This window comes from Erithacus rubecula (genome assembly GCF_903797595.1).
Source record: "Erithacus rubecula genome assembly, chromosome: 5".
Classification (NCBI taxonomy): domain Eukaryota; kingdom Metazoa; phylum Chordata; class Aves; order Passeriformes; family Muscicapidae; genus Erithacus; species Erithacus rubecula.
In genome coordinates, this window is record NC_136687.1 from 59,813,919 (window position 1) to 59,839,838 (window position 25,920).

Consider the following 25,920-nt stretch of genomic DNA (forward strand, 5'->3'; position numbering starts at 1 on the left):
ATATGGTTTAAATGTATGGATTAACTGTATGACAATGGTTTTAGACCTTAAAATGAAACTATTACCTTCCATAATTCAGAGGAAAGAACAACCTAGAAAAGAAAGAAAATGGTCAGGTTTGGGTTTTTTATTTCACCATTAATTTTTCTGCATTATCTACACATAAGAACTGAATAGAACATCTTTCTGCATGAAATGGTATTCTATGCTGAGCTCAAGTGAAGTTTATTTTTATCCCTTTGGTGCTATCATGCTTTTTTATTTTGCCTAAGTTTTTATCACAGTTATACTGATGAAATTTGATGTTGTATGATTTCTTTCATACTGTGAGAAACGAAATATGCAGCTGTCTGAAAACACCAAACAAATAATTTATCTTTTCTCAGATCTCATCAATTATGAGAGCTTGGGTTTTTCTGTGTATAAATGCTTCAGGTTGGTTGCCAGTAAACCTGGTAAACATAGAGAAACTGAATGAATGGTAAAACATGAAAAATATTTATGAAAAGATCTATTTTATCTGATGGCTGTGAGATGATATGTCAGGAATTAAATACAAGGGTGTATTTTCTTGTACCAAGGTATCACTTTTAAATGAAACCTTTTATTCATGCTGACAAGCTCTTTCTTCTTCCCAATTGATTTCCAGGTCCTAACTAGTATTCATGAATTCAGTGACAATTTTAAGACTGTGTTTTTAAATGTAAGTGTGTCATCTCTAGTTTCATGGGCTGCTCCTCTATCAACTGAAAAGGTCATCTCTCAAATTCACATGTGCATGTAAATGTAAAAGAAATTCAGTTTTTCCTTGTAAAATGCTCCAGTGAGAGTGATTAAAAAGCATCCTGTAAAGTGAGTCACCATAAACAGAGGAAAAGCATTTTGGGAATATGACCTTGAGAAGCCTTGAGGGACCTTGTCCACAAATCCTACTGCCACTAAATTTTTGATGGCAAGTAGTAAAACTCAGTGCAAAGGTTGAGTTCTATTTGAAATTATATTTTAAAATAAACTAAGAGTAAAGCAGTGCCTGGCTGCACTTAGATAAACCTCAAAGCAGGTGATACATGAAAAATAAAACTTACAAAGGGACAATATATGAATGGAAGCAGCCAGGCAGGCTGGGGGCGTGGCCATCAATTTATGCACACAACTGCATTTTCAACATAATTAGCTGTCTAATTGAGCATTATAGTTTAACTGACACATTTAAACATGTAATTCATTTGAATGCACACTGCTTGTAATCTATTTCTAATGTTTTCTTTTCAGGATGGCATCAGAATCTAGAAGAGAAAATTATCCTTCTGGTGAACAGAAAAAACCCCGAAAGTATATTGAGAAGCCCTGAATGCAAACAAATTTATGCAATTTGAGATCACAAGGGGAGCATGGAGGCCAAAAATCTGTGCAGAGAAAGTTAAGTACTGAGCATGACTGTACAGACATGACTTAATTTCAAATACCAGAGATGTGCTGCACTTCATGTTATCTGTGAAAATCTGAGTGATGCAGCTGGCACCCAGGTAAGAAGGATATTGTAGTAACTGAGAGGTTTAAACTGCACATCTCTCTTGTCCTGAGGAAAAAAAGATCCTTTTCTCAATGTGATGGATAATGCCATATAGATATGGTTGGGTTTTTTTCCTGAACAGGCACAAGGGCACATCATCTATACTTTGTTAAAATATACAAAGTGGTCTGGCAGCAAGTTGCAGAGGAAGGAACAGGAAGTCCCGTCATTCACAGTTGCACATTCCCTGATGTGCTAAACTTTTCTCTTTTATTAACTTTCAGGACTTATTTTCTGAGCAGAACAGAGGCAGATTTCCTTTTAACCCAGCAAACTTCAGTGGTTACAGCTCATCGTGTATTTTGTGGTGCTGAGCTATGAATCTGCTGCTTCAATTACAGGAACTGCCAACAGACATCAGAAAATCCAGAACTTAGAGGCTAAACCATTCCTGCTTTTTATCTTTGGAATTACTTTTGCATACTCTGATTTCCCCTTATAACAAAATGTAGTAACAGCTACAGTTAAGGAATGAAAAAAAAAAAAAACAAGCAAAAACAACAAACCAACTAATGTGAAATTTTGCTGCCAAAATAATTTTTCAAACCTGAGGTTGGCACAGTTCCTGGCTTTTCTCCTCACCTTTCCCTCTGCTCTCCACACTCCCAAGTAATTAATTATCAGAAGGGAAGAGGTGAAATTAAATGCAAGATCATGCAAGTAGAAATAAAAATGTATGAGTCTTTTACCCCAGGATGAATTCACTTATTAGGAGATCCTGAAGTTTACAGCAGTGGATTTTGCATATCTGGATAGATAAGGTAGAATAAGCCCAGAAGATAAAAATATAACAGTGTATGTAAAAGGATCTCTGAAATTTGCATAGGTTCCCAAATACATGGCTGGCATGAGGAAAGGGAACATTTGCAACAAAACTGGTCTTTGTACCCTTTATGGGGAGATGAAGGGAGAGTTAGGAAGATGGACTGTGACTCAGAGCATCGTTTCTCATTTCCAGTTTTTTGACAGAACAATTGTCAGGAGGTAGAATTTCTATTTTGTTTCCCAGTGTGCTCAGAATAGCTCTTTTCAGGAGAAGCAGGATTGGAAATATAATGATAAATACATTATAGAAAATAAAATTCTTTACTACTTTGACCTTCCAGTCCCTTACACTGTGCTTCATGGTGATATCCTCCATTTTGTGAAGGGTAGCAAGGCTGTCCATACAAAGGGGAGAGCACTTCAAAAAGCTCCCTACTCTTGTTATGGGATTTGTTGGGATTTCTGGATTAGTGCTTCTTCTATTCTCCCTTCACAATAAAGAAACAACAAAGCCTTTTCCCATTTGGAAGGCGAGGACCAGTGGAAGAGAATCAGAGAAATTGCTCCTTAATTGCCTCTAATAGAATAGTTCCTGTTTTAATGATATTGCTCATTCTTGCTCTGCTTTGAGAAAAACAGATTCCTGTCTTTGGAGTCCGAGTTGAGTCTGCTCTGGTGGGAAGCAGGAATTTCATAGCCTGAGGGGCAGCCAGGACAGTGAAAAGCTCTGGATTAAGTTGCTTTGCTTGGTGAAGGTTTAGTTGAACTGTCTGGGATAATGATGAGTACTGGATCAAAGAGTGAATTCTACATTATTCATGAAGATTCACTGAGACTTGGGCATTCACTGCCCCCTGGAAAGGGGCATGAAAAAAAAATGGAAAGTAAGAAGAAATTCAAATGGGAATGGCTCCTATTTTAGTTCAGACTTTACTGAGTGTGTGCTTTCAAGTGGAAAAGAAAAGAAGTGAGAAATAAATATCATAAAATAAAATAAAGCAACAATTAATGGCAAAATATCCCTTATGTAGCAGGTTCATTGCTGTCATGTCTGAGGAGAGGCCTTTAAGTATGTTGTTTTCAGAAAGGTGAATTGGGCTATTTTCCTTAGTTTCTCTGAAGGGTTTCATAAATTGAAGATAATTACTAACAAAAGTTGTACCCAGATGATTAATGTAATCTCTCTGCTTAACCTATACTCCTGTCCAAGTAAACATTTATTTATTTTTTAAATTAAGAACAAATAAGAGCCTGAATTGTGTAACCTAAAGTGAATTTGTTACAGGAGTAGCTCACGTTTTCCCCAATTTAAATTTCTGTGGTATTTTGACCTATTCTACAGTAAGTGATTTACATGCGATTTACAGTGCAGCATCTTTCTCTGCTCCCTCTTAACCCTTCTGTCTACCACAGAATATCTTTTACAGGGAGGAGTTTTCCTACTCAAAAATGACTACAGCTAACTTGGTGTGCTGTTTTAAATCAAGTACAATTTTGATTCAGCAGATAAAGAGATATCTCCTTTACTCAATAAAGGAGATATCTATATATTCAGGGTTGCATACTCAAGGGGAGGCCTCTTCAGTGTGGGACAGGTCATGCAGAGGGAAGGATTTGCTTTAGCTCTAGAGACAACTTTTTATACGTATTTTCTACTCTGTGTATTAGCTCCACATTTCAGCTCTGTGTGTGTTAAAAGATAAGTGAGAGTCTTTTATCCTATTGAATCCCTCTCTGCCACCATCCCCTGTGAGGGGACTGTTAGCCTCTAGAAAAGTGTGAACAATACTGATTATATTCATTTCTTTTAAGGCAAGAGCCTTCAAATCGTGCTCTCTTACAGAGCTCTCTCAACTCTCTTTGATTGCAAACAAGGTGTTAACAAAGGAGGATAAAACTCTGAGGTTAGTGTCCATTTTGTTGTAAAAGAGCCTGTGATAAGAGTAGGAACATTTGATAGGAAAGCCTCCTCTATTAATCTTTGGGCTAGATTAAAGGTGGAAGGATGGAAAATGCTGGATGTGGTGCAACGTACACAGAGAGGGTTGAGCTGTAAGTTTGCATGTGAAGTTTGAGTTTGAAATGTGCTTAGAAATCCATGTCAGTATTTTTTGTTGTCCTGGAGACTGAACTCCTCAGGATTTGGGTAAACTGCACCTCCTCACAAATGTGGGAAGAGGGCATATTTCTGGCATGGTGGCTGTTTTGCACAAAATTTTCAAGTCTAGAAGAGGCAAGTCAGAAACACCTTCATCCAGCCCACGTACTGTGTCCATCTGCCATACATCAGCTTCTTAATCTTCTTACTAAATGTCACAAAACATGGCAAAATTACTATGCTTGAATAGACAGTGTCTCTGAAGAATAGATTGTGAATGTGGAAAATAGGAACTTTGTTTTCAAAGCAAAAACAGAGGCTGACCTCAGCAGTAAAATGCTCCTCTCTGTTGAAGTGTGGGAATAATATATGGACATGCACCAGTACAAACTGCTGAAGCACCTTGGCATTGCTCCAAGCAAGTGCTTTTTCTGATGGAGTTTTTAATACTTCAAGAAGACAAAGTATGTGTATTTAAATGCCAATAAAATGATTCCCAGCAGGATCCACAGGCTGCATTTCAACACTAAACTGCTGTGACTGTGTGAGTGATTGACTGCCAGTCACCACTGAAATATTTCTGGGCATGGATGTGCTTTTGTTTATCTGCAGGTCAAATCCCTTGTGGTAAACTCTGTCAATGCTTCAACCCTGCACTGAGATGCCTCTGTCCAGCTCTGCTGATGGAGATGTTGTGCCATTGCTGCTAAAGCAGCCCTGACCACCCCAGAGCTCACTGACTGAATCCTGACCTTGCTGCATTCATGACCTGCACCCTGCCCCAACCAAGATTTGTTCAGTCTCCAGACAAAAAAAAATCTACTTTAAATGGACCAAAAGGGAAAAAATGTATTGCTGCAAATGGCAATTGAGACATGGGTGAGAACAATATGAGAGCTGCAACTCTCATTGCAATTGTTCTTGGGTAAGAGTGTCGTTTTCTGCTTAAGAAAAATCAGATTTGATTTCCCCACTTAATGGTCAGTAAATTGAAATTTTGCTTAAGTTCTCGAATTCTCCTCTCCAGGATTTTTGCACAGATTCTTTTCATAACAGAATCCAGCAGCTGAATCTACCTGTCACATCTGTGAACTGCTATAAGTATCATTAACCCTTTAAAAAAAAGAAAGATATGATTTATAGTGGAAAACAGTGATTCATAAAGTTTAGCACTTGATCAAATAGAAGAGTAATACAAATGGAAAATGGCACTGTATGAATGGTATGAAAAATACAATAAATGTGAATAGGGAGTTGCTAAAAAGCCAAGGTTAAATTTCACAATCTATGCAGTTGTGTGTTTTCTTCACATTACAAACTTTTTATCTACTGTGAAGGATTCTCCCATGAAAAATGGGTAAATGGGTTAGAAAACATTCTCAGTGCTAATTCTGTCTCTGTTTGAGTTTTTCAATATTTTTTTTCTGATGTGCCAATTAATTCTTTTCACATGCCCAGCCTAGCCTGAGTCATCTGAAGTAAAATCCTGAAGCTGCCAGCACTCTTACCATCATGCCAGGTACCCGGCACATCCAGTTTTAATGGAAATTTACCCTGAGGTCTTGATTTCTTGACTGCCACGGGGTATCTCAGTGTTTGCATCCAAAAGCTGAGGAAAGAATAACATGGTGACTCTGAAATTGTTGTCTCATTCTGCTAATGCGAAATGCAAACACAGTAAACTCAAGAATAATATTTATGTACAGCATTGCTTAGGTTATGATTACATATATCCTGAATATGAAAAATGAGATGGTATAAAACACACTCCTATTTTCACATCCACAGGGCTTCAGTGAGAATTGGCTTTCTCTCATGTGGAGCTTTCTTGCTCGATACCAGGTGCTAATGATTCCTGTCTGCTTAAAAAAGACCCATTAAACTGTCAAACCATTCAGCCAAATTCATCATGTCATTTGAAATAGAGCTTTAATAGTGAGAAAAATAAGAGGGATTTCTGAAATCCCTTTTTCTTTCCTTCTTTTGCAGCTGAAAATTGACTGGCAGCTATCAGCAAATTGAAGACAGGGAAACTTTCAGAAGCATTTGCCTTCTAAACTGCTGTTGCCTGAAGTCCTCTTGATATCAGATTTTTATTTGCTTTCTGCATTTTGTAGGAGGCTTTTGACCGAGAATACAAGAAAAAAATATTTGAATTGCTTTTGGATTTCTCATAGAGGTTTAATCTTACTTTTAAAATCTGTGAGTTGGATGTGTATTTAATTCCTTCTCATTTTTCCATTTGCTGCTAAATATGTTTGTATCCAGCATGAAGTGGACTGCAAAATAATGGAGCAATTTTTAAGACTTTGACTACAAAATAACTCCCCCCAACATTCTCAGTAGTTCCATTTTTAACTGAAGATTTGACCTGTAGTAGAGATAACAAAGAATTTTGATATTCTCATAGCTGTATATTTGCATTTGAACTTTAAAAATCTGTCCCAATCTGCTGAGATTTTTGTTACTTCATGATGATTTATTCTCAATGACACCTTAGTATTTTTAATGCTTATAGATTTTTTCCCCCTCCAGTACTAGTTAAATTCCTTCTCAACACTTACAATAGGAGCTGAAATCCCCAGTCAAAACTTCTCAGTGCTAGATTATCTACATGAAACAAATACTTTTAGGTATTTTGCCATCCTTTGACATTTGAAAACAGACTGCTGCCTTTCTTCAGGGCTCCTTTCTGAAGCTCACAAACAACTTGGCATTATACACAGAAGACTCAGATCAGTTTTCTAAACAACATTTTTCATGCCATGCCACCCACATATAAGAGTTTGGGGCTTTCCTCGCCTCTTCAGCCTTGCTGTGCTTCCTCTTTCATTCCTGTGTCTCCAGGCAGCATGTGTGCTGGAGGCTTGGCCTGTGGCTCTTTGGACTTGTTTGATGCAATAAGCTCATAGATAAATGCCTGGAAACGTTGTCAAGGTATGCTCTCTACATCCAGAAATTACAGAGTGTGGGCTTGAGAATTGGGAACTCAGGTTCAGGCTTGAACTTCACTTTGCTGCATTACCATAAAGGTGAATGCTTTGTGTGTGTTTTGTTGCATTCCCCAGAGGGAATACCACAATTGTAGCTTCTTTGGAAAGACACAGCTGTGTCCAGATGTTGGCAGAAGCTCTGTTAGTGTGATAAACCGTGTCAGTCGTGCTCAGTCTGAGGTATTGTGGTGTTGCTATTCCCTGTGATGCTCAAGCACTGAGAGGTGCAGCTGGCAGGAAGGTCATTCACACTGTGAGAGGCCACTGATGGCATTCAGGCAACCAGCCTGGCTTGCTGAATATTCTGGCTGATGCTTTAGCTCTTTGCAGGGTGTAGGTGTAGGATTTGTAAGCTTTTCTGGTAAGGATTTTTGGCTGGAACAGACAGTGGATAGATTGATCAGGGCTGGTGGTGGGATTCAAAAGGAAACTGTTTCACAGCGATGATCTCAGTTGTGCTCTAAAATGTTTGTTCAGGAGAAAATGCCTATGAATTGGAAAAAAAACCCCAAAACCTGAGAGAAACAATAAAAAGGCTATGCACAATGCCAGATACCATTAGAGGCTGAAGGTTTATTTTCAGAACATATTTTTTAGAAACATTGCTTCAAATAATTTCATCAGTCTAAAGAAAATTGCACCTTATATATTTTTGTTCTGCTTTTAGAGTGAGTTTTTATGGAAGAATGGGGCTGTTCTGAGTGTTGGACAGGTTAAACCCTGTGCTTTCAGAAAAGCTCTTTGAAAAGACACTGAGCACTGTCTGTTGTGTTCGTGTAGTGGTCTTTGCTCTGTGATGAATAATTGAAGTAAAAGTGGCTGGTGAGGTACAAATAATCAGAAGAGGTTTTGTGAGTGTACTGGAAATGTGGTCAGCAGACAGATATCACCCTCTTCCAGCTTCATGACCTCCTCAGGACTGGGCTCAGTTGATTCTCAAGAAATTCCCAGAATGTAACAAATAATCCCCCAACACCAAAGGAGTATTCCTTTTCCTGAGTGGAACTAATTATTGGAAGTAATGCTGGAACTCAAAGGAGAAAAGCTCCTATTTTTCTTGTTTTTGTGGATAGCACTGAGAAGCAGTGTACACAAGTGTACTCCCTGGGAAGGCTGCAAATAATGAGTTCACTAGCAAGCTGCCAGGACTTAGGAAAAGGACTTTTCTGCATCCAGCCTTCCTCTGGTCCTACCTTATAAATTTCACAAGTCCTAAGCTTTTCATGCATGCTATCCCCCATACCTCTGAATGAGCCAGCACCCTTTTCCCTGCATGGGAGAGTTCTAATTGCTATGCCCAAAGGGGAAACATGTGTTCTTCTGGCTAGTAATCAAATTATATTTGAAAGCCATTATACTGCCCAGCATTTGTACTGGATGTTTGCTGCAGACATCTTGCTGGGAGCTGCCTCAGGGTCGTCTGGTTATTGAGCATTTGGCTCAATCTTGGAACCAGCTTCCTGTGTAAATGAAGGGTAAACATTAATTAAGAATGTCTACTTGTAAGTATCAGATGTTTGAAGATGTCATGTGTTTCTTCATTAAAAAGCCTTTGAAAATTAAAAACAGGTCACCAGCCCAACTCAGTTCTGTGGTTAATGCTTTTTGCTGGTTTGATTGGATCCAGTTGCCTAATCTTATTGTGGAACCTGCATCAAGAGAAAACAACTTGGCATGACTCACCTAGTCCTGGCTTTACTTGTGGAGGTTGTCTTGGTTTGGACTGTGGGGTGACAGGGAAGGTCCTGTCTCCAACAGGTGTGCAGGGAAGTGAGGGATCAGCTGCTGAGCACATCAGCAGGTGGAGGCAGAAGCAGGATATGTTCAGAAAACTGGACAAGCACTACTTGACTGCTATGCAGTCAAAAGATACAATCACTTTGCTTTTTATCTGTCTGCATTTAAACCAGATAAGCTTTTTTTTTATGCCTTCTTTTATCTCAGTGCCAACTATTACAGGTGAGTTCACACTGAAACTATGAGGCTTTAAAAACCCTGGAGTTTTGCATGTCGATAGTCCAGGATTTCTTCTTTCTCACATAAATTTGAAAGCACAGTTGTGCTCTGAGCTCAGTGCCTGCTTTTTGAAGGATAAAATGGCTTGACTGATCTTATTTTTATTCCCAAACCTAGGGTCTAATTAAGCAATACCTGTAAGAGCAATAGTGTCTCACTACACCGATCTAATCTGAAGCTTTTAGCAGTTGCAATAGTTACACCACGAAGAATTTCCCCCCTTCGGCATATATTATAAAGGCTGTCCCTCGATTAGGTCAAAAGTGCTTGAAGGCTCCTGATTTTTGATGTGTTTTAGGAAAACGCGCCTCTTTTTAACCCTTTAATAGCTCAGTTTGAAGTTGAGCAGGTGAAGAACACGTTTTAGCATCTGCTGACCTGTTTGTCTGGTCGGGGCAGCTGTGCGATAGCACAACAATGTCATTAAATGTCATTCCCGTTCTCGGGGATCCTGTGCTGCGGGGGTTGCCCGGTGACACGCTAGAGGCGGCTGTAAACCTTTGCTCTGTGTTTTAACAAAGGGGAGGCTGCGGGAATTCCTGCTGCTGGGAATGACACAGCTCCTTAGGCTGCCTGGGGGTGCTGCTGAGTGACTCGGGGTCACCAGCACCGGGGCTTTGCTTTATGGATCCTCTACCGTGGGTCCTGGTCCCTGCAGAGATTTCCGAATTAGCACCACGGGCTTGGAGAGAGAGGCTGAGCTGCGACACTCCGAGTTCAGCCCCCGCAAACTCAACTTTTGTCGGGAGTTTTTCGAGAATGAAATTGGATTAGACCCAGGGATGACGTATCCTGTTTGATTCCTTTCCCCCTTGTGCTTTGTGTTTAGGCAGGCTCTTGTTTCTGGCTCTGGGCTGCTTTAAAAAAAAAAAAAAAAAAAAAAAAAAAATCGGGAGCGTGTCTCGGGGTGTCTCGGGTGCTGTGCTTGGATTGATTGGCGAGGTTTAGCTGGAGCTGCTTGCTTTGTTCTTCTCACCACCCCCGGGTCAGTTGCACAACATGCCCCTACGGTTTAAAAGAGGAAAAAAAAAGGGAAAACAAAACCAACAACCAAAAGGAAGAAGAAAAAAAAAACCGCTGAGTAATGCCAGCGGTTTCTCAAATGGCTGATGCAAACCTGGAGAATTTGCATCATCATTCAGCCAGAGTAACTTGGTATGACAAGAGCTTAAATACAAGTCCATGCGGAAGCTGAGCTGGTTTCCAATGATAGGGCAGTACCACAGTGTGAAAGCGCAGGTGTTCCGAGCTGGGCTTGGATCACAGGAAGGGCTCGCACACTCTTGGAGAGCCTGCTACCTGTGTGCAGGAGCGGCTGGGAAGATAAGGGAACACAGACAAACTAGTTGGCTACACAGAGAGGGGGGGAAAAAAAAAAACTCTTTCAGTTTCTGCTGAAAACTTTTCTGCCTGTGCTTGCCAGCAGCGTGCTGGTGGCACTGTAGCATGTTTAGGAAAGCTGCTGTGCCCACGGTCTCTAATGGAAGCTACTTGCAGGGACAAGCTAATGGCAAGCTGTCCTCTATGGACAGCAGACAGCCAGCCCGGGAGGGAAAAGTTGTGCTGAAGAAGAAAGTGACGCTTTTGAGGGGGATATCCATCATAATTGGCACTATCATTGGAGCTGGCATCTTCATCTCTCCCAAAGGCATCCTGAAGAACACAGGCAGCGTGGGCATGTCCTTGACTGTCTGGACAGTGTGTGGTATCCTCTCGCTTTTTGGTAAGTCCCTGAAAAGTTTCTAATTGGTCTAGAGGGGCAGCCGGTGAATTATTGTGATTATTTCTCTGATTTTACTATTGGATGGGAAGTCAGAGTGCAGAGCTTGAGCACCAATGGGACTACAGAAGGTCTCTGCTGCTCGACGGGTCTGTGCATGGTGCAAAGACTTGCCCCTCACTCCCAGCACCAGCCATAAAGCTGGAAGCATAATTTTTAATTATTTTAAAAAATGGTTCTCTAAAGGAACAGGAAAACCAAATGTGCTTTTTCCCCTATAGAATGTGCTGTATGTATGTTTTTGTCCTGTCTAAGAGATGTGTTTTTGGTTTGCTTGTAAAGCCCCTGGCGACTGGATGAGCACGCTGCTTGAGCAACACTGAAATGTTTAGACAGCTCAACCTAGTTTCCTAGAGGCTAGAGCAAGGTCTGAGAGGAATAATTCCCAATAATGTCAGCTGTATTGGCATGAAGGGCAGCAAAACAATAATACTAATACCTCCTCTTCCCAGCTCTCTTCCTTCCTCACTCATGATGTTGCTTTGAAAGGCTGCAAAAACCAGCATGATGGAAGCAAATTTGCCCTGGGAGGTTTATTGCTGGCCTGCTTATTGTGGGAGATTTTGCTAATTCTTTGTATTCCTGAAGAGTGTTGAATTCTGAAGTCCAGTTAAGTTGTTCTGTACACAAAACCCTCATTCACAGTGGAAAACCCCACCCTGGCCTCCGTGGGACAGAGGGTTCATTGACCTATTCAATGAGTTAATCTCAAAGAAACTGAAGAGCTAACATGAATATTGGCTTTATTTAAAAGGGAAACTACTTGTTTACTGGCAGGAGGTGGAGAGGACAAAGAGGGAGTAAGTGTCTACTTAATAGGCGGAACATGCAAATGCCACCTTGTAAATTGGCTCTGAGCTTAAAAGAAATATTCTTCACAGGCTAAACCCACTTAGATCAAACAGTCCAAGTTAGAATCCATTTGGGTCAAATGGTAAGTGGATGGGTACAGTGTGCAGCTTAATCTCTTGTACAAGTGTGGAAATTCTGCCTGCAACAAAATTCCTCTATCAAGAAAAACATCAGATGCTATTTGTAACCCTGTCAAAAGACCTTGGTCTTTTGAGTTACTTAACCCAGAATTTGCTTAAGCACTGCATTTATGGCTGCAACTTTAGTAGTAGTAATCTTCTGGCTGGCTGTGAAGACAGCTTTACAAAAAAACCCAAAAAACAACATCCCAAACAAAAACAAAACCAAAAAAATCTAAACAAAACCAAAAAACCTCTCTCGTTTATCAGACAGATTTTTTGGGTCATTTTCCAGGCCTCTAGATATGAAGAACTGTGTAATTTGGCACAGCAAAAGGTAGTATCTTGTTCTCAGAATGGACTCGTTACAGTTTGTTTTTCTGGTTGTTCTTGCTTTTTTTATTTTTTAATATTTTTGTTTTTAGGTCCCTGCATGACTCAGTTATAGTTAAATCACGTGTAGAGATCATGTAAAGTCTTGCTGAGGCTGTGTTTATAACATATTAAAACACACTTTCATTTAATCCTGAACCTCAGCAGAAGAGGCTGGCAAAAGAAAATGCAGGAACAGGTTTTTATTAATGTGGTTATTAGGATTCCTTTAAACACATCTTCAGATAAGCTAAAGGATAGCAGGTAAAAGTTGCCACTTAAATTTTTGCAAAGCCCCAAACAAAACAAATGAACAAGGTTGGAGAATTTGTCATCATGTGGTGCAGCCTTAATGGGCTTGTACCTGTGCTGTGGTTTTGACAGCTGTAGTTCTTATCTGAGAGCATTGAAGAGAGCTGGAATGAGTTTGGGTATGTTGCTGATCTTAACTCTGTGTGATGCACTGCTCACAAACTTTATTACTGGTTATTCCTGGCTCCTCAGAGTCCTCCAAGAGGGCTGCCTGTGTTTATTGGTTGTGGAACACTTTTGATGTGGTTCACCTGTGGAGCTGTGAATCCCTGGCTTTGTAACAGGCTGATGGTTCCTGACCTTTCACTGCATTTGTAGTACACAAAAACACTCCACCACTCTTGAAAAGCCATGGCTAAGCCATCCCCTGAGTTTTGTATGTGAGGAGTTTGGAGTGCTATTGAGGAAAATTGTTGTTCTGCAGATCCTGCTTCCAAATTTTGGCCATTTGGTTGTTTTTGTCCATGGCCAAGGAGAGGCAATACAGTTTTCAGACCTTCAGAGTTTGATCCAGGCATCTCTGAGGCTGACAGGAGTAGATCAGCTTTGATAACAAGCAAATCTTTCATTTAGTGGTGTGGTCTGGCTGCCTGGGAAGTAGGGTGGCAGGGGTGACACCCCAATTTTGTTGTCACTTTTCACAGATGCAAAGTAGTAACAACACATTGCAAATGGCTTGTCCAGTGGCTTTAAATATAACTAGATAAATTATTTGGTTTACTGCATGTCTAGCTAAATGAATTAAAACTTACAAAATCATTGGAAAAGCATTAAAATATATAAAAAGTAGTTGGGATACCATGGCAGCTCTGTTGTTTAGGCTATTAATGTTTTGATAGGTGTTTCTGGATGTCTCTCATGTTGGCACTGTTGAATTCCCACAGGTGCCCTCTGCTATGCTGAGCTGGGAACATGCATTAAGAAATCTGGTGGTCACTACACCTATATCCTGGAGGCCTTTGGCCCATTGCCTGCATTTGTCAGGGTCTGGGTTGAGCTACTCATCATTCGGTAAGTGTGCCATGACTCTTTCTTTTCTGATGGCAGTGCACTTATCAGCCATAAAGAAAAGTCTCTGATATTTGTTGGGTAAAAAAATTCAAATATGTTTTGGTCAATTAGCTGTGTTCTTTTGCTATGATTGGTTCAGAGAGTTTAAAAATGCTGTTCTGCTCATCAGCTTTGAAATGTTCAAGGGCACACATGTGCATATATGGGAGAAATAAGAAAACTCTCTGCCACAAAAATGGAATTACTTGCCTTAATTTTGCTAAGCTTACTATGTCCATTGATGTCTCTAATAATGTACAGTGAAAGGGAGAGGTCACTTTTACCTTTTTTCAGTCTTGGTACTCCCTTCTGGAGCAATCAGTGTTATCTATGGATGCAGGAATAACTCCTAGTGCAATTATTGTCCAGTAGTTTTCAGAGTTAGGGGCACCATCTATGCTTTAGATCTCAGATTGGACCCTGATTTTTTTGTTTTGTGGGGTGTTGGAGAACTTGACTCGTACTTTGAAAAATCACCAACTGACCAAATAAAGACACATTGTCTTCACATACCTAAAATGTCCAATATTGCCTTGGTGCATAAGCCTGTGACTCATGCAGCCTTTGACGTTGTGCAGAAGAATTACAGTATAAAGATGTTGAATCATATAGAATAAACTTTCCTAATGTGAATGGATTGACGTATGAAACTCACAAACAGCCTCTCTTTTTATTTCTACAGTTTTGTTGAGTTTGGAGATCTTGATACTTGTAGAGCAGGGCAACTCACTTACACAAAATGACTTTGGGAATGCTCTATCCCTGCCTCAGGCTGGTTAGCACTTCCTTCCCCTCTCTGCTGCAATCAGGAGATTAGTCACAAAAGAGGCACAAGCCTCATTTCAAATCACAACTATGTTTACATAACACTGGCAAGCCCCAGCATAGATTGTTGAGTTTAAAAGTGCTGACGGTGCTGAGTCATTATGAATCTATAAATCCTTATGTTGTTTCCAGAGGAAATAATTTTGTATGTCAGATGGTCCCACACAACCTCCCCACTGAAACATAACCTTTGAATTAACTGCATAATTTCCTTCAAATGTGATGAAAGGGCAGATGTTTCAACTGTATGAACCTTTTGCCAAGAAGGGAAATCAGGCAGTGGAATGAGATCTGTGTTTTCACAGTGCTGTGAATGGCTGTATCATTTCACATCAGAGTATCAACAAAAGTGAACAGTATTAGAAATCCCCCTCTTAATCTGCACCTGGTTCTGCAGAGGCAATTTATTAACCCAGGCACAAACACCCACAGGAAGTCAGGCATCATAAATTCCTTTCCTCATAAAATAATTATTTTTTAATGTATGACAGTGTCCCAGGAGTGTTGTGAAAATGCTGTTAGTCATCATGATCTGCCCCACACCCAGAAAATAATCATGTTGTGTGGGAGAGAACATCAGTGGATTCTTTAATCACTCAATCTGAGAGACAGTGAGGAAGACATACATGCTGTAACTTGCAGTGATAGAGCAGCAGTGCTGAAACTCTGTGTAGAGTTTTGTACCTGACTCCTGCATCAGGAAATGAATTGACTGCTGCTATCAAAGAACTTGAGACCTCATTTATGTTTATTTTTTCTTCTCAGCAGATGAAGTTGCTCACACATGTCTCAGCTAGGCTGCTCTTTCTTCTGAAAAATTTCAGGGATTATCACACTCATAGGCTGGTGGAGGAGTCACAACCAAAATAGACATTTCCTGCTCTCATATATCTCTGCAAAGCCACTACTTGACAGTGGAGGACACACTTAACTACTCTGCTCACAAACCAATTAGTTCTGCCTAACACTGCACTGCTTCTCACCCAATGCAACTGTGAACCTTTTTCTCTCCCAAAGCCAAGTTGTGTGTATTTTACATACATACTTAAATACCTTTAAAAAAACCCCAACAACTACTTTTCAAACAAGTGAAGACAGCAGTGTGAGTGCATTGCCTGTGGGGCTTCACTGTGGTGGCTGCTGAACAAAGGCTGGAAGGAGTGTGCTGCCAGGTGCCTGACTCACCTGTTCAATGTGCTGGGACCCTGTCCTGGTCCTCACCCGGTGCCTTCCTGTATCCTTGCCCTTCAGTGAAAGCTGCTCATGCACTTTCTACCTGCTCCTGAACACACAGGAAAAACATAAATCAGTAAGGTTGGAAAACACCTCCAGGATCACTGAGTCCAACCACTAACTCAGCACTGCTGAGTCCACCACTAAGCTGTGTCCCTAAAACTGCCATCTGTGTATTTGTTTATTTTTTTTTTTAAATACTGCACCATTCTTTGAACTTCTGCCTCCACTGTTTGAATGCACTGCCAGCAACATCTGCTCCTGGCATGGGAGTGTCAGAGGCAGAGTTATTTATTAGAGGTGTCATTTAGGAGCTATGCTTTTAGAAGCTTTTTGGTGTAGATAGCAGTGATTGCTTCTTTAGAAAGGCTTTTCCTTGAAATGGGAGGGCAAAATCCAAGCTCTGGGAAAAGGAGCTGAGACTGAGGAAAAAAATCTGTGACAGCTCCAAAGATCTGATCTTTCATCTGATCTAGGGCTCTCCAAAACTACTTATGGAATGCAGTACTTAAAAACTGGATGTGAATTAGAAATATTGCACTGAGGTAGAGTCAGTAAAAGTCTGTAAAAATCCAGACAATATTTGCAAAGCCATTTGCTGGCCAGTGAGAGGAACATCCCCATGTGTGGGAGATGCACATGCAGCAGACTTGCTCATCCATGCAGAAACTTACTGGGAAAGATTATTCTGTTCTGTGCTGCTCTGCAGCTTGGTCCAACACAGTGTGTGACTTCTGGGTTGAGTCATAACACAAAGAAAGTGGGTTTTGTTTCCAGGGTGCAACTCCCTCGTGGAAAATTCTTTAATTGTTTAGTGGAGAGCAACAACGTCTCTGCAGAATTTTTGCCCTGTTCCACAGAAATTTTATCAAAATTCTGTGAAGTGAGGTGTTGCAGTTTTTTTTTCCACAAGAAATTTGCATGGGCTCTCGTTCAACTTAGAAATCCTTTGAGAGTTGTGTGCCCTTTTGTCCTGTAATGTGTATGTGATAAACCAGAGATGCCACCAGCTGTCCTAAAAGGTGAAAATGTCCTCCCAAATGGAACATGAACAGTAACATGCAAGCACAGGCTAATTTGCTACTGATGTGTGTGAGTGCTAAGGCTTCTGCCAAACAACTAGATTCTCTCAAAGAGAAAGGTTGTGTGGATATTATGAGCATTTAAAGTTTGTAAATGCAAATTTTGTGTGGGGTATTGGAGAGCTTAACTCTTACTGTGATAAGCACTAACTGACCAAATAAGGAAATATTATGTCTTTCTTCATATTCCTTTGTTTTATGGTATTCTATGGTATACTACAGGGATTTTTGCTTTCACTTGCAGTGCTTGGAAATTGTTAGTCAATAAAGGGAACAAATTCTCTTTTTAATTTAGAAAATCCCACTTAGACTGTTTCAGAATTTAGCAAAAGTCCTGGGCAGATTTTGGATACTTATTTTAATAAAGCAGAATTCTCAGCTTGAATGAAATTCATTTGTTTGTGTCTCTGAGGGGTGAGATATGTCTGACCACTAAAATCCACTGACTTTTGTGAAGGGTGTTGCCTATATAATCTGATTCCTGGCTATGTACATTTAAATGAGTGAATGAAGATTTCTGTTGATACTTTTCCTTTTTGACTACAACTGCTTTGCAACATGGAAACTGTAAGAGCCACCCTGGTAAGAAATGTTGCTGTCAAAATCAGAATCACTCAGTAGTGCTGCATTCAGAAACTATGCTACATGTCAGCAAAGCCACAAGAAAGCACCAAAATCAAGGTTCACAGTTCTCTGATAGAGAAGTTACAGCATGATCCAATATGAATAATGACTATGTATTGTTACAGATAAATTTTGTGACTTTGGTCTTTCTCCCTCTAGCCCTGCTGCCACAGCAGTGATATCACTGGCATTTGGACGCTACATCTTGGAACCTTTCTTTATGCAGTGTGAAATCCCAGAACTTGCCATTAAACTTATTACAGCTGTAGGCATCAGTAAGTATCCAATTTTAGATTTCATGGAAGGGTAAAGATTATACAAGTTAAAAAAACAGCACACTGAGCAGGTAGTTGTTGGATGTCAGTCATTCATTGCTGTGCATCCAGTGCCAGGGGCACCTGTGTGACATTTTGCCTGGGTGTGTGTGTTTGTGAACAAACACAGAAGCAGAGGGAACAGCAGACTTTATCAATGACAGGGAAAACCTGAGGCTGATTCTGTTGGCACTTGAATTAATGGCCAAATTTTCATGATTTTTGTAGAAGCAGTTTCAGTCCCTAAGAGATGGCAAGGCAGTGCCAGAGATGTGGAAGAATGATTACCTTCTTTAAGTGCTTTATTCTACCTTGTTTTATGTTGAATGCCAAGTGTGATATCATGAAGAAATATATCTCTCTTGAGTGTGGACAACATGAGGTTATCTTCCCCAGTCCCACTCCTTCCATCCTGGCAATAATCCTTATTGAGGCACTTGTGGTTCAGAAAGCAGGAGCTGAATTTTGGGAGCAGATCATAGAGCCTGGTGCATGGTTATTGCTGGCTTGTCCTACACTTGCTAACTTTGTAGTTAGTGTAAAAGGGATCTTTTAGGGTTACAGAAAGCCAATATTTGCAGTGGAAAGAGGGATACTACCCTGAGAGCAGAGGCTTTACAGTGTACCTGGGCTGGTGTGGAGTATGCATGAAATGGGAAGGCACAAAAAGTGTTTAGAATGGGACTCTGGAGCTTGTAGCATCTGAGGTTTGTTTCCAGATCTGCCTGGTCACTGGTGAGAATGCTCCTTGTGGGCACACATTGGAATTCAGCTGTGCTGGGAGGGAGTGCAGAGTAGACCTGAGTAATTAGTAACAGATTGTTCCTTTCAATTTGCTCAGTGCACATATCAGAAACAAAAACGCTGGAAAAAGGAATTAAGACATGCAAAATTATCAAAGGCCCACAGGAGACCCCTTCAGCTTTGCACAATAATAGGTTCAGATGACTTTTTCTTTCTTTGGGGCAAGGAGTTCAATTCACATTGAAATTTCCAGTCTCCAGGTTACTGTGACTTTTTGTGGGAGTTCTCTTGGTAAGATTTCCTTTCTGCTGGGAGTGTTAAAAAATCAGTATGTGACTGCATTCCTTTCTAACTTAATTATGCACAAACTATAGGTTTCATAGGAATAATTGAATTAGGATTTTGAATTTTGAGGTCAATGGCTTTTTACAGCTACATCTGTCTAAAACATTTCAGTGCAAGATAAGAGTGAAACAGATGTTCAGAAACATTAAGGTCACTGAGACAGAAGGAATGTTAAGTGAGGACTCCATCAAAGCATTTTGTTAATTGCATGTGATTCAAGCACAATAGGTGAACAGTTTGATATATGTTTTTATTACTTTTAATTAAAGTGAAGACCTGTGTGATAAACCAGGGATTGGCAAAATAATTGAAAAAGTAGCATTACAGGGGAGGTGGAGTTAGGCTGAAACAACCACACCTAAAAGGAGAGGGGAGGTCACGGCCAGCTGCTCCTGTGCAGAGAGTGGGTCTGTGCAGCACAATTAGGAGGAGCTGGCATTTCACTGGAAGAAGAGATTCCTGTAGAAAACTCAGTGGTGAATGGGATGATGTTGAGAAAAGCAGTTCTCTGTCAGCCTGAGGCTTCATTCTTTGCAGTGTGCTCTGCAGTGGAGTTTAATTTGCAGTAGTTCTTAGAACTTCTGCTGCACTTAAGCTCAGGGATCCCAGAGTGTCTGATGTTATCCTTGTATGGTAAGAATCAGCTGCTGTGGTGGTAATTGTTGTGAAAGTTTGGTACTGGGCATGTAGGCAGAGTGATAGGTGAGATTAAGTTGGTGAGCTGAACAGACACTTTGGAGCCCTGAAGATCTTGTAAGTGAAAGTTGATATTGTTTCTTGACATGAAGAAAAAGCCTATCACCGTGCCTATCATTGCAAAAAAGGCCCTATATTCATATAGTGCTTTATTTGTATCTATTAGTTATTTTCCTAAAGGTAAATTTAAATATAATGGTAGCAGGAAGGGATAAATTGCACTGTGTAAAGATATCAAACTCTTCTATCAGTATGTAGCCTGAATAGGAGCTGAGCCTGTTCCAAACTTTTCACATGGCCTCTGTGTCAGAATGTAGATAATTGCACCAATTAATATGTGCATTTGTGTATTTTAGGCATTTTACACAGCAATGATATATAATTTCCTCCTCTTTTTAATTTTTTTAAAAATATTTTTTTGGGAAGTCTGCCAAAAACCTCAAATATCCCAAACTGTTAGAGGTAGAGTTATGCTTGGAAACTGAGGTTAGCTGTACAGGTCTATCAGTGATTGCTGGCAAATGCTCCAGCCTCCACTTTTATTGGTGTCTACGTGAGTCTATAATTAGATTCCTTTTTTCCCCCTCATTGTGGCAGATGTTGCAGTTGCCACTCTGCTGCTGACAGTCTTCAGACAAGCAGTTTGCATTAAAAAAACCTCTTGGCTTACAGGGATGTGCTCTGATACCCTCTTGCAAATATGCTTTGATAGGTGCTTCTGTGCTTACTGTGACTTTTAATTGGCTCATTAGGGTCTGCAAATTGAGGGTATTTTTGGGCGTTTTTTGAATGCCTTGACTCTAAAAGTCTGACAAGTTATGGGAGAGCAGTTTTCTTGGTCTCCTGCTGAGGCAGTGGTACATATATTCTGAAAAGTAGGCCAGGATGTAATGCTCACTGCTGCTTCCCCCATTAGATTTTGTTATCCATCTATAGCTGTGTCTGTGGGAAGGAAATACATTGTGAAAAACATGCTTGGTGTTTCCATTGTGTTTGATTGTCCATGATCCCCATTTTGTTCTCCCTTCACACTCTTCCTGGTCAGGATTCATCCTGTTTTTAGCAGTGTGTTTAGTTCAGGTAATCTTCTGTGCTCCCCATACAGTCAGTGGAGAAAGAGGAACTTCCTGAAGGTAAACTATCTCACAGAGACATTGTTATTCATCCTCTCAAGCTGTCTCTTCATTGAGGATGCAGCCACACTTAATGCCTGACTTTTAGTTAGAAAAGTTAGACCTGAGTCCTCCTTTCACAGCCCTTTTTCTGAGAAACTGCTGCTCCTTCTGATATTTGCTGTGGTCCCTTCTCAAAGTATCAGCAATCAGTTTCTCTAAATATCTCCAACAGAGGTGTTGGCTAATGGCCATAGTCCATTATTAGTCCCAGAATGTCCTTCCTGAACCCTGGCACAGCTGTCATCATATTTTCTTGCTTTTTAGCAGCTTTCTTCATGGCTCCACTTCCCCATTGCCTTTCACTGCACTTTACAGTTACTAACACAACCAGTACTATGATGCTGGTACATGATACTAGTGTAATTCCCACATTTCTAGACAAGTGTCATGCACACAGAACCATTAAGGCCAAATATTTGATAATAAAATACCACTACTGTTATTAGTAACATATAATAAGCAATAATGTATTTATATTATGTAATATTATACTACATTATAAAGAAGACTGAATTCTTATAGCCTAATAAGTACAATAAAATAAAATCTAAAATATATATAACTGGTCTCAAATTTTCTAAGCACTGAAGTCTCAGCCCTGCAACCTGAATTACTATTGGTGCAGTCCCCCAACTCCACACTTACTTTTATGAAGGACCATCAAAGGAATTTGTATCAAGGCACTTTTTACAAGAGCAAGCAGTGATAGGTGTCTTGGTTTCAGCCAGGTTAGAGTTAATTTCTTCTCAGTACTCTTACAGGGCTCTGCTTTGGATTTGGAATGAGAATACTGTTGGTAACTGATGTGTTTTGTTTTTTTTTTCCAAGTCCAGTTTATCCATAGTCAGGGACATTTTTCCCTGCCTCCATGCTCTGCCAGTGGGGAGGTTCACAAAAGAAACTGGGAAGAAGCATAGCTGGGACAGGTGATCCAAACTGACCAGAGGGATATTCCACACCACAGAACATCATGCCCAGTATATAAACTGGGAGAATTTAAATGGAAGAGTATCTGATCTGGGTTTGGGAATGGGGGTCTGGCTCTGTTCAGTGCCTGGTGAGCAATTGTATTGTGCAGCACTTGCTCTGTTATCATTATTATTATTGACAATTATTACTGTATTTTACTTTGTTTTCAATTATTGAACTGTTCTCATCTCAACCCACAAATTTTACTTTGATTCTCCTCCTTATTTCAGTGGGGAGGAAAGGGGGGGAGTTGAGCAAGCAGCTGCCAGGTTTAATTTCCATTAAACCATGACCATTGGATGAGGGGAAATGGCTTCATACTCGAGAAGGGATAGTTTAGGTTAGAAATGAAAGAAATTTGTCTGATGTGGGTGGTGAGACACTGGCACAGGTTGTTCAGAGAAGTTGTGGCTGACCCATTCCTGAAGTGTTTGAGGCCATCCAGTGACTTCTGCTGTGTGCACCAGGAAGGTGAAACCAATGCAATAGAAAACCTGGAGGAGCTCTCTCCACTCATGTTTCCTGCCCTGATCTGTGTAAGGTGACAGACTGATTGCTGCAGTCAGCTTGAACTCTAAGCTGGGTATCAAATTGCAGATTCTCTTACACAAAGAACTCCTCCTTGACATTTTGTTGTGCTCTGGTCCATGCCTGGGCTTCACTTTCTACAGAAGAAAAGTATGATATCCTGAATTTTCTAGGAGAATTAAAATAAGCTAGTGCTTGACTATGGCACTAGATTTTTTTTTAAACTTAAATGCTTTTGGTCAAAATGAATATTTAAAAAATATATTTTACTTAACTGACAGTTGTTAGTCTTGCTGGTCATCAAGGCCCAGGAACAGAATAGGAGACTCAAACAGCACTAATATCCATCAGCAATCTAAAGGGATCTTTCAAAATTTAAATGAGTCAAGATATGTCATTGTAATATTGGAGCAATAGAATAATGAATCAGGGCCCTGGGATTTTCTGTTGTTTATAATATTGGTATATAAAGACATAAAAAAGAAAAAAAGAAGTATTTCAGTCTCAAGTGAAACTTTGCAGAAGTCCAAACAATTTCTTTGTGTCTTTAGAACACTTCAGTTCTAAAATATGGTAAGATAGAGATTAAGTAAAAAAGTAAAGATAGAGTGAGTAAAGATTTTGATCTTCAAGATCCTTTTCTGGTGAAAAAATTGTGATGTTGTGAGTATATATTGACTTGCATATTGCTTGTTTGATAATGGAACTGTCTCTCTCCCAAATAAAAATTCTAGAGGAATACTCTTTTTTTCCCCCTGGAATTTTTATTTTATTAAAAGTATATATAAAAATATATTAGGGTCTAGTTTACTTGGAACCTTCTCCTTGTTCCATTCAACTCAAACTACTTTCAATGAGAACCTCATTAGTGAAGAGAAATGGTATAAAAGAGTTGAGATAAATATGTGGGGGTTTTTTCTCCAGAAAGACTGTGCCATGCCAGATTTACAATGCTACCTCCTACAAACTAGCAAGTTGTGCTGTTGTGAGTCCTGAGATGTGTGATGTGGCTGATGATTTACAGAAACTGGTGCTCTTGAGAGAGCTTGAATTAAGGGAGGATTGGGATGAGGAGCTGCTTCATCAGATCCATGTGATGGCAAGAGAGAGAGGAACATGCTTGACCATGTTTACCTGAAGCAGCAAGGGAATGAGGTTTTCTGTCTAGTAAAATGGCTCCTATTTTCCAATCTTTCAGGATTTTTTTAAAATTTATTTCTAATATGCAAACTCATTCTGTTTAAACAAACTAGAATAAGTGGCACTAAAATCACAGGACCTGCCCTCCTCCTGTCAGTCAGTGCTGTAGGAAATGCTAGAAGATGCTGTCCCTGACCCAGAAGGAGATATGAGCTGACCAGGCAGGATGTAAAAACCTGCAGGTGTAAAAACTCATTACATGCTGGTGAGCTGCAGACCTGGGCTTTGTTTTCAAGAAGTAAAAGGTCTCTGTTTCTTCACTGATGCACAATGCTTGCACTCTGCCCCTCCTGTATTTCTGGTGGTACAGCAAAAAGGAGGGAAAAAGTGGAAAAGAGGACCAGAGGTCAATTTATGTGCAGCCTAAATGAGGGTGAGAAGGTTTAATACAGTTATTAATTATTGTTTTATGAAAAATACAAATCTCTACTCAAAGCAGCACAGACAAAGAAACCTGGAGTGACAAGAGCTGGGCTATTAATTTCTTTCATCAGAAGCAGGGTCCTGCCAGGCATTTGTCTACCAGCAGGTGACAATTCTGGGTCAAGGAAGCTGTAATTTGTCTGAAGGGACAGATGGATGGTCAGGGCAGTGGGTAAGGCACAGGGGCTCAGCTCCTGGTGTGGTACCTTGAAAGGGAATGGGAGAAGTGGGAGGACAAGAGCTGGAGAAGGTTATTGGGGTGTGCTTCAGGATGCATCAGGATCTGCTGTTTGTGTGACCTCTCTGCTGGCAGAGAGTTTTGTGACAATTATTTCTTTCTGACTTCTCTTTTTCCCCTCACAGCACTGGTGATGGTCCTGAATAGCACAAGTGTCAGCTGGAGTGCCCGCATTCAGATGTTCCTTACCTTTTGCAAGCTTGTAGCAATTCTGATAATTATAGTCCCTGGAGTTATCCAGCTAATTAAAGGTATGAAATGAAAAGTAAATGCTTTTAAAGAGCTTTTATCTTTACCCTCTGCAGTCTTTCCCCACTTGCCTCCACCACATAATGCTTACAGCAGCAAAATCTCTTAATTAGTCTGTGCTTGCTTAACTGAGGCTCTGCACTGTCATGCCACTGATAATAAGTGGAGCTACACTGGGATGAGCTGGTATTTCCTTCAGCATGCCAATGAGACCTTCCCAATCAGATTTGCTTTTCAAAGGAGCAAATGGACTGCTCTTCCCTGTGATCTGCCTTTGTGACAGAGGTGGGATGGGATTTAGAGACAGATGTGCACACATCTTCCCAGGGCACAGACCTGGGCCAGGCAGGATGTCTGCTCTGTGCTAGTCCCTAGTCATGGTACATGTGTATGGTGCTAGGGGGGCTCACAATTCACAGAACCACAAAACAACGTGGTAGATTGGGTGGAAGGGACCTTAAAGATCACCTAGCTCAAACCCTCTGCCATGGGCAGAGAAATCTTCCACTAGGCCATGCTTCTCACAGGCCCATCCAAAGCCTTGAGCACTTTCAGAGCATCCTGGACAGCTTCTCTGGAGAATCTGTTCCAGTGCCTCACCACTGTCACAGGGAAGAACTTTTCCTAACATGTAACCTAAACAATGCCCTCTGTCAGTTCATAGCCATTTCCCCTTGTTCTGTCACTGCATCCCTTGTAAAGGATTCTTCTCACAGCAGATACTCATCTATCTGCAGAGACTTTTCCATTCCAGCCCTCTGAGCAGCAGGTGGGAGATGGTGACAAGCTCCAGGTCACCCTTGTAACAGCCACACAGAGCACAAACAGCTATTCAGCACGTGGGGCAGAGCACTCCTGAGAGAACTGGTGGCAGATTTTATCTAGAACATCCCAGGGGATATTATTTTCTGAAGTTCACAAACCCTCCCACCCAAGTGAAGAGCACAGTGTTAGTCTGTGCAGTGAGCTCAGTGTCTCTCTTGGCTCTCTGTGGTCAATACAGACTCTGAAATAAAAACTTCCCTGTGTAGCACTCTGCTGATTCACTATTTTTGTTTTCTTGTTTTTCACTTGCTTGCTGGCACTTGCAATGCTTTTTCCTGTTGCACATGACACATGAAATGGGTAAAATTCCTCTCTGTTCCCATCCACCCCACTTCTCCTAGACCTTTGGAGCAGTCAAACCAAGGTTTGCTTGGGGGTTCTTGCCCTGAAGTAGCTCAGCTGGTGTCTCTGATTCTCCACTGGCACCTTCCTCTGGCCACAGTTTCTCCCTTAACCAAAAAGCCTCTGCTTCAATGGGAATTTTGACTGAGGGCTTAGTAAAAACAGAGTAAAGGGTAGA

At 40.6% G+C, this 25,920-nt stretch overlaps 1 protein-coding gene across 9 annotated transcripts in view; it reads left to right on the plus strand.

Moving 5' to 3' along the window:
• The first annotated feature begins 1,276 nt into the window (after nt 1–1,276).
• Nucleotides 1,277–25,920, plus strand: part of SLC7A11 (solute carrier family 7 member 11) — a 63,130-nt gene continuing 38,486 nt past the window's right edge. Inside the window, exons 1-8 of one of the 9 annotated variants that reach the window (XM_079306301.1) lie at nt 1,277–1,526; nt 4,182–4,242; nt 5,049–5,285; nt 6,426–6,638; nt 10,943–11,168; nt 13,765–13,891; nt 17,854–17,969; nt 24,452–24,577. In XM_079306301.1, coding sequence (XP_079162427.1) covers nt 10,970–11,168; nt 13,765–13,891; nt 17,854–17,969; nt 24,452–24,577 — 568 coding nt within the window. In that variant the 5' untranslated portion in view covers nt 1,277–1,526; nt 4,182–4,242; nt 5,049–5,285; nt 6,426–6,638; nt 10,943–10,969. Of the gene's footprint in view, nt 1,527–2,103; nt 2,126–4,181; nt 4,243–5,048; nt 5,286–6,425; nt 6,639–7,008; nt 7,374–10,723; nt 11,169–13,764; nt 13,892–17,853; nt 17,970–24,451; nt 24,578–25,920 lie in introns of those variants that run through there. The other 8 variants (XM_079306300.1, XM_079306305.1, XM_079306302.1 and 5 more) reach the window with 8 other exon arrangements.